This window comes from Hemitrygon akajei, chromosome 10 (genome assembly GCF_048418815.1).
Source record: "Hemitrygon akajei chromosome 10, sHemAka1.3, whole genome shotgun sequence".
Classification (NCBI taxonomy): domain Eukaryota; kingdom Metazoa; phylum Chordata; class Chondrichthyes; order Myliobatiformes; family Dasyatidae; genus Hemitrygon; species Hemitrygon akajei.
The window spans coordinates 177,410,708-177,419,596 of NC_133133.1; the positions used below are offsets into that span (position 1 = coordinate 177,410,708).

General features: G+C 42.0%; 1 protein-coding gene across 8 annotated transcripts in view; it reads left to right on the plus strand.

The window, feature by feature from the left end:
- The window catches only part of LOC140735011 (protein mono-ADP-ribosyltransferase PARP11-like), a 232,557-nt gene extending 223,873 nt beyond the window's left edge, over nucleotides 1-8,684 (plus strand). For all 8 annotated transcript variants that reach the window (XM_073059824.1, XM_073059823.1, XM_073059831.1 and 5 more), the window contains 2 exons: nucleotides 8,031-8,182; nucleotides 8,305-8,684. In XM_073059824.1, the coding sequence (XP_072915925.1) occupies nucleotides 8,031-8,182; nucleotides 8,305-8,600 (448 nt within the window). In that variant the 3' untranslated portion in view covers nucleotides 8,601-8,684. The remainder of the gene's footprint in view (nucleotides 1-8,030; nucleotides 8,183-8,304) is intronic.
- The last annotated feature ends 205 nt before the right edge of the window (nucleotides 8,685-8,889 follow it).

Here is an 8,889-nt window from a genome sequence, read left to right on the forward strand (position 1 = left end):
CTATAGATGTGTAGTGAAGAGTATACTGCCTGGCTGCATCACGGCTTGATATGAAAATGTCAACGCCATTGAATGGAAACTACAGAAAGTAGTGGATATAGCCCAGTCTATCACGGGTAATGCCCTCCCCACCTTTGAGCACATTTACACAAAATGCTGTTGCAGGAAAGCAACATCCATCATCAGGGAGCTCCGCTACCTAGGATGTGCAGTCTTCTCACTGCTGCCGTCAGGAGCCTCAAGATTCACACCACCAGGTTCAGGAACAGTTACTACCCCTCAGCCATCAGGCTCTTCAACTAAAGGGGATAACTCCCCATAATCAATGGACTCACTTTCAAGGACCCCTCACCTCATGTTCTCGATATTTATAGCTTGTTTAATTATGTATTTTTCCTTCATTCCTATCTTCCCTTCCTCCTCTTCCTCTGTCCCCTTCTTTCTTCCCTCCCTTTCCTTCTTTCTTCCCTCCCCTTCTTTCCTTCTTCCCTCCCCTTCTTTCTTCTCTCCCCTTCTTTCCTTCTTCTCTCCCCTCCTTTCTTTCTTCCCTCACCCTGCCCCCCCTTATTATCAGAATGTTATCAGGAAAGATGATGAAGGCAAGGCAGTGGATGTTGCTTTACATGGACTTTAGCAAGGCCTTTGACAAGGTCCTGCATGATAGGTTAGTCAAGATGGTTCAGTCACTTGGCATTCAGGATGAGGTAGTTAACTGGATTAACAAATGGCTTCATCAGGGAAGCGAAAGAGTAGTAATAGATGGTTGTTGTCTGATTGGAGGCCTTTAACTAGTGGTGTTGTGCAGGAATTGGTGCTGGGTCTGTTGTGCTTTGTTATCTATATCAACAAACTGGATGATAATGTGGTAAATTGGCTCAGCAAGTTTACAGATAACACCAAAATTTGGGGTTTGGTAGAATCGAGGAAGAGTTTCAAAACTAGCGATGGTATCTGGACCAGCCGGAAAAATGGACTGAAAACTGGCAGATGGAATTTAATGCAGACAAGTGTATAGTGTTGCATAGGGTTGTAAAGAGATCTTTTGGCACATTGGCCTTCAGAAATCAAAGTATTGAGTACAGGAGTTGGGATGCTATGTTGAAGTTGTATAAGAAGTTGGTGAGCTCTAATTTGGAGTATCGTGTGCCGTTTTGTCACCTACCTGCAGGAAAAATATCAATAAGATTGAAAGAGTGCAGAGAAAATTTACAAGGGTTTTGCCAGGACTTGAGAGTCTGGGTTGATAGGGAAATGGTGAATAGGTTAGGACTTTATTCCCTTTAGCATCGGAGAATGAGGGGAAATTTGATAGAGGTAAACAGAATTATGAGGTATTGATTAGCAAGCAGGCTTTTTTCATTGAGAATGGGTGAGACTCAGCTAATCACTTAGAACTAGAAGTCATGGGTAAGGGTGAAAGGTGAAATATTTAAGGGGAACATGAGGGGATACTCCATTCAGAGTGTGGTGTGAGTATGGAACGAGCTGCCAATAGAAATGGTGGATGCAGGTCTGAAAACAACACAAGAGAAATTTAGATAGGTACAAGGATGGGAGGAGTATGGAGGGCTATGGTCTGGTGCAGAATAGCAATGTGAAGAGCAAGACAATAAGACATGAGAGAATAGGATCAATTAAGTGTGACTGTGGAAAAGTGTGCATGGAACCGGTTGAGATAGCAGAGGTACTTAATGAATACTTTGCTTCAGTATTCACTACGGAAAAGGATCTTGGTGATTGTAGGGAAGACTAACAGTGGACTGAAAAGTTTGAGCATATAAATATTAAGAGGATGTGCTGGACTGTTGGAAAGCATCAAGTTGGACCGGACAATATGTACCCCAAGTTACTGTGGGAGGTGAGGGAGGAGAATGCTGAACCTCTGGCGATGATCTTTGCATCATCAATGGGGATGGGAGAAGTTCTGGAGGATTGGAGGGTTGTGGATGTTGTTCCCTTATTCAAGAAAGGGAGTAGAGATAGCCCAGGAAATTAAAGACCAGTGAGTCTTACTTCACTGTTGGAAAGATGATGGAGAAGATCCTGAAAGGCAGGATTTATGAACATTTGGAGAGGCATAATCTGATTAGGAATAGTCAGCATGGCTTTGTCAAAGGCAGGTCGTGCCTTATCAGCCTGATTGAATTTTTTGAGGATGTGACTAAACAAATTGATGAAGGTAGAGCAGTAGATGTATGTACAACCATATAACAACTACAACATGGAAACAGGCCATCTCGGCCCTTCTAATCCGTGCCAAATGCTTACTCTCACCTAGTCCCACCAACCTGCACTCAGCCCATAACCCTCCATTCCTTTCTGTCCATATACCTATCCAATTTTTTTTAAATGAAAATATCAAACCTGCCTCTACCACTTCTACTGGAAGCTCGTTCCACACAGCTACCACTCTCTGAGTAAAGAAATTCCCCCTCATGTTACCCCTAAACTTTTGCCCCTTAACTCTCAACTCATGTCCTCTTGTTGGAATCTCCCATACTCCCATACTCTCAATGGAAAAAGCCTATCCACGTCAACTCTATCTATCCCTCTCATAATTTTAAATACCTCTATCAAGTCCCCCCTCAACCTTCTACGCTCCAAAGAATAAAGACCTAACTTGTTCAACCTTTCTCTGTAACTTAGGTGCTGAAACCCAGGCAACATTCTAGTAAATCTCCTCTGTACTCTCTCTATTTTGTTGACATCTTTCCTATAATTTGGTGACCAGAACTGTACACAATACTCCAAATTTGGCCTCACCAATGCCTTGTACAATTTTAACATTACATCCCAACTCCTATACTCAGTGCTCTGATTTATAAAGGCCAGCATACCAAAAGCTTTCTTCACCACCCTATCCACCTGAGATTCCTCCTTCAGGGAACTACGCACCACTATTCCTAGATCACTGTGTTCTACTGCATTCCTCAATGCCCTACCATTTACCATGTATGTCCTATTTTGATTAGTCCTAACAAAATGTAGCATCTCGCACTTATCAGCATTAAACGCCATCTGCCATCTTCTAGCCCATTCTTCTAACTGGCCTTACTCTCTCTGCAAGCTTTGAAAACCTACTTCATTATCCACAACGCTACCTAGCTTCGTATCATCTGCATACTTACTGATCCAATTTATCATTCCATCATCTAGATCATTAATGTGTATGACAAACAACATTGGACCCAGTATAGATCCCTGAGGCATACCACTAGTCACCAGCCTCCAACCTGACAAGCAATTATCTACCACTACTCTCTGGCATCTCCCATCCAGCCACTGTTGAATCCATTTTACTACTTCAATATTAATCCTAACTATTGAACCTTCCTAACTAATATTCCATGTGGAAACTTGTTAAAGGCCTTACTGAAGTACATATAGACAACATGCACTGCTTTACCCTTGTCAACTTTCCTAGTGACCTCTTCAAAAAATTCAATAAGATTTGTCAACATGACCTTCCACGCACAAATCCATGTTGATTTTTCCTAATCAGACCCTGTCGATCCAGATAATTATATATACCATCTCTAAGAACACTTTCCATTAACTTACCCACCACTGACGTCAAACTTACAGGCTGATAATTGCTAGTTTTACTCTTGGAACCCTTTTTAAACAATGGAACCACATGAGCAATACGCAAATCGTCTGGCACCATCCCCATTTCCAATGATATTAGAAATATTTCTGTCAGAGCCCCCTACCGTTTCTCCACTAAATTCCCTCAAGGTCCTAGGGAATATCCTGTCATGACCCACAGACTTATTCACTTTTTTATTCTTTAAAAGTGCCAGTACTTCCTCTTCTTTAGTCATCATAGTTTCCATAACTACCCTACTTGCTTCCCTTACCTTACACAATTCAATATCTTTCTCCTTAGTGAATACCGAAGAAAAGAAATTGTTCAAAATCTCCCCCATCTCTTTTGGCTCCACACATAGCTGTCCACTCTGATTCTCTAAAGGACCAATTTCTTCCTTCACTATCCTTTTGCTATTAATATAACGGTAGAAATCCTTTGGATTTACTTTCACCTTACTTGCCAAAGCAACCTCATATCTTCTTTTAGCTTTTCTAATTTCTTTCTTAAGATTCTTTTTATATTCTTTATATTCCTCGAGCACCTCATTTACTCCATGCTGCCTATGTTTATTGTAGATCTCTCTCTTTTTCCGAACCAAGTTTCCAATATCCCTTGAATACCATGGCTCTCTCAAACTTTTAACCTTTCCTTTCAACCTAACAGGAACATAAAGATTCTGTACCCTCAAAATTTCTCCTTTAAATGACCTCCATTTCTCTATTACATCCTTCCCATAAAACAAATTGTCCCAATCTACTCCTAAATCCTTTTGCATCATTTTGCAAGTTAGCCTTTCTCCAATCAAAAATCTCAACCCTGGGTCCAGACCTATCCTTCTCCATAATTATATTGAAACTAATGGCATTGTGATCACTGGACCTGCAGTGGTCCCCAACATATACCTCCCTCACCTGACCTATCTTATTCCTTAACAGGAGATCCAACACTGCCCCTTCTCTAGTTGGTACCTCTATGTATTGCTGCAAAAAGCTATCCTGCACACATTTTACGGACTCCAAACCATCTAGCCCTTTTACAGAATGGGCTTCCCAGTCTATGTGTGGAAAATTAAAATCTCCCACAATCACAACCCTGTGCTTACTACAAATATCTGCCATCTCCTTACAAATTTGCTCCTCCAATTCTTGTTCCCCATTAGGTGGTCTATAATACACCCCTATAAGTGTTACTACACCTTTCCCATTCCTCAATTCCACCCAAATAGTCTCCCTATACGAGCCCTCTAATCTATCCTGCCAAAGCACCGCTGTAATATTTTCTCTGATGAGCAGTGCAACACCTCCCCCACTTGCCCCTCCAATTCCATCACACCTGAAGCAATGAAATCCAGGAATGTTTAGTTGCCAATCACATCCCTCCTGCAACCATGTTTCACTAATAGCTACATCATATTTCCAGGTATCAATCCATGCTGTAAGCTCATCCACCTTTCTTACAATGCTCCTAGCATTAAAATAAATGCATTTAAGAAACTCTCCACCTCTTACTCTCTGTTTATCTCTATCGGAGCAAACAAATTTATTATCTTTTACTTCCTTCTCCCCGACATCTTCAGTCTGAGCTCTCCCCTTCTCTATCACCTGCCTATCAGGGTTGTTATCATAGGTGACTTTAACTTCCCTAATATTGATTGGCACTTGATTAGTTCCAAGGGTTTAGATGGGGCAGAGTTTGTTAAGTGTGTCCAGGATGGATTCCTGTCACAGTATGTTGACAGGCCGACTAGGGGGAATGCCATACTAGATCTAGTATTAGGTAACAAACCGGGTCAGGTCACAGATCTGTCAATGGGTGAGCATCTAGGGGACAGTGATCACCGCTCCCTGACCTTTAACATTATCATGGAAAAGGATAGAATCAGAGAGGACAGGAAAGTTTTGAATTGGGGAAGGGCAAATTATGAGGCTATAAGGCTAGAACTTGCGGGTGTGAATTGGGATGATGTTTTTGCAGGGAAATGTACTATGGACATGTAGTCGATGTTTAAGGATCTGTTGTAGGATGTTAGGGATAAATTTGTCCCGGTGAGGAAAATAAAGAATGGTAGGGTAAAGGAACCATGGGTGACAAGTGAAGTGGAAAATCTAGTCAGGTGGAAGAAGGCAGCATACATGAGGTTTAGGAAGCAAGGATCAGATAGGTCTATTGAGGAATATAGGGTAGCAAGAAAGGAGCTTAAGAAGGGGCTGAGAAGAGCAAGAAGGGGGCATGAGAAGGCATTGGCGAGTAAGGTAAAGGAAAACCCCAAGGTATTCTTCAATTATGTGAAGAACAAAAGAATGACAGGAGTGAAGGTAGGACCGATTAGAGATAAAAGTGAGAAGATGTGCCTGGAGGCTGTGCAAGTGAGTGAGGTCATCAATGAATACTTCTCTTCGGTATTCACCACTGAGCAGGAACTTGATGATGGTGAGGACAATATGAGTGAGGTTGATGTTCTGGAGCATGTTGATATTAAGGGAGAGGAGGTGTTAGAGTTGTTAAAATACATTAGGACAGATAAGTCCCCGGGGCCTGATGGAATATTCCCCCGGCTGCTCCATGAGGCAAGGGAAGAGATTGCTGAACCTCTGGCTAGGATCTTTATGTCCTCGTTGTCCACGGGAATGGTACCGGAGGATTGGAGGGAAGCGAATGTTGTCCCCTTGTTCATAAAAGGTAGTAGGGATAGTCCAGGTAATTACAGACCAGTGAGCCTTACATCTGTGGTGGGAAAGCTGTTGGAAAAGATTCTTGGAGATAGGATCTGTGGGCATTTAGAGAATCATGGTCTGATCAGGGACAGTGAGCATGGCGTTGTGAAGGGCAGATTGTGCCTAACAAGCCTGATAGAGTTCTTTGAGGAGGTGACCAGGCATATAGATGAGGATAGTGCAGTGGATGTGATCTACATGGATTTTAGTAAGGTATTTGACAAGGTTCCACACGGTAGTCTTATTCAGAAAGTCAGAAGGCATGGGATCCAGGGAAGTTTGGCCAGGTGGATTCAGAATTGGCTTGCCTGCAGAAGGCAGAGGGTCATGGTGGAGGGAGTACATTCAGATTGGAGGGTTGTGACTAGTGGTGTCCCACAAGGATCTGTTCTGGGACCTCTACTTTTCATGATTTTTATTAACGACCTGGATGTGGGGGTAGAAGGGTGGGTTGGCAAGTTGGCAGACAACACTAAGGTTGGTGGTGTTGTAGATAGTGTAGAGGATTGTTGAAGATTGCAGAGAGACATTGATAGGATGCAGAAGTGGGTTGAGAAGTGGCAGATGGAGTTCAACTCAGCTAAGTGTGAAGTGGTTCATTCTGGTAGGTCAAATATGATGGCAGAATGTAGTATTAATGGTAAGACTCTTGGCAGTGTGGAGGATCAGAGGGTTCTTGGGGTTTGAGTCCATAGGACACCCAAAGCTGCTGCGCAGGATGACTCTGTGGTTAAGATGGTGCATTGGCCTTCATCAGTCGTGGGATTGAGTTTAGGAGCCAAAAGGTAATGTTGCAGTTATATAGGGTCCTGGTCAGACCCCACTTTTAGTACTATGCTCAGTTCTGGTCACCTCATTATAGGAAGGATGTGGAAACCATAGAAAGGGTGCAGAGAAGATTTACAAGATGTTCCCTGGATTGGGGCGCATGCCTTATGAGAATAGGTTGAGTGAACTTAGCCTTTTTTCCTTGGAGCGACAGAGTATGAGAGGTGACCTAATAGAGGTGTAGAAGATGTTGAGAGGCATTGATCATGTGGATAGTCAGAGGCTCTTTCCCAGGGCTGAAATGGCTAACACAAAAGGGCACAGCGTTAAGGTGCTGGAGAATAGGTACAGAGGAGATGTCAGGGGTAAGTTTTTTGCGCAGAGAGTGGTGAATGCGTGGAATGGGCTGCCAGTGATGCTGGTGGAGGCTGATATGATAGGGTCTTTTAAGAGACCACTGGATATGTACATGGAGCTTTGATAAATAGAGGGCTATAGGTAACCTTAGGTAATTTCTATAGTAAGGACATGTTCGGCACAGCTTTGTGGGCCGGAGGGCCTGTATTGTGCTGCAGGCTTTCTATGTTTCTATGAATAATAGGTTGGCATGGACTAGATGGGCTAAAGGGTCTGTTTCTGTGCTATTATGTTCAATGACACTATGTTCTTATCCTTTTTCGAGTGAAGGCTAGTGTTTGGTGCCTGGAAGGTGCTGTCAGGAAAAGAGTTGGGGGAGGGGGGGAGGTTAGTGGTGAAGTATGATAATGCCACTTTACAGTAGACAGACACATGAATAAGTAAATGGAGGGATATGAATCACGTACAAGCTATGTCATGTTGGGCACAGATATTGTGAATTGAATGGCCTATTTCTATGCTGCACAGTATTAAAGCAATATAAATTAAGGCATTACAATCTTACTTTCCCTAATACTTTTAATATTTCACTTTTTCAGAAAAAAAGCCCATTTGAAGAAGATGAGAAATGTTTTGGAAGTGAATGAAAGATTGCTTTTTCATGGTACGAGCAGTGAATTTGTGCAAGCAATATGTTTACAGAATTTTGACTGGAGGATAAATGGAATGCATGCTACTGTTTATGGAAAAGGTAAGCCAGTAATTATGACATTGCTACTTCTTGTGAGTTGCACTTTCATCAATTAAAAGCAGATTCTATTGCTAAGAATTGGGACTACATTGAAGTACTGTATATTTTGAATTTTTCTACAGGGACTTATTTTGCTCGTGATTCCTCATACTCCAGTCGTTACTGCCATTCTAATGACAAGTCTGTGGCAACATTGCAGCCAGATCAAGGGAAGCCACAATTTAAAACAATGTTTCTCGCTCGAGTTCTTGTGGGTGATTATGTTACAGGAAATCCCAAATATACCCGTCCTCCTTCCAAAGATGGAAGTCTGGTGAACTTGTATGACAGCTGTGTGGACAACCAGTGGAATCCAAAGATTTTTGTAGTATTTGATGCTAACCATATCTATCCGGAATACCTGATTAATTTCTGTTAAAGAGAAATGAAGAAATTACTGCTGAAGTTATCAGGTAATGAAATGAAAAACACATTAAAATGCAATGAAATGTTCCAAATCTAACATTTCTTGAAACAATCAAACTCATTTGAACTCCCTTGCAAAGGGAATAAATATAAATACCAAGGAGTTGGTCTATCAGCTTTTTTCCACTAACTAATATGCTTCCTGGGACTTTTCACTTTTCACACAAAGCAATTGTCCTTAGCAGGAACTCTACTGTTTTTGTGGGAATCAGTGCACAGAATATCTGATATCCACTCTACAC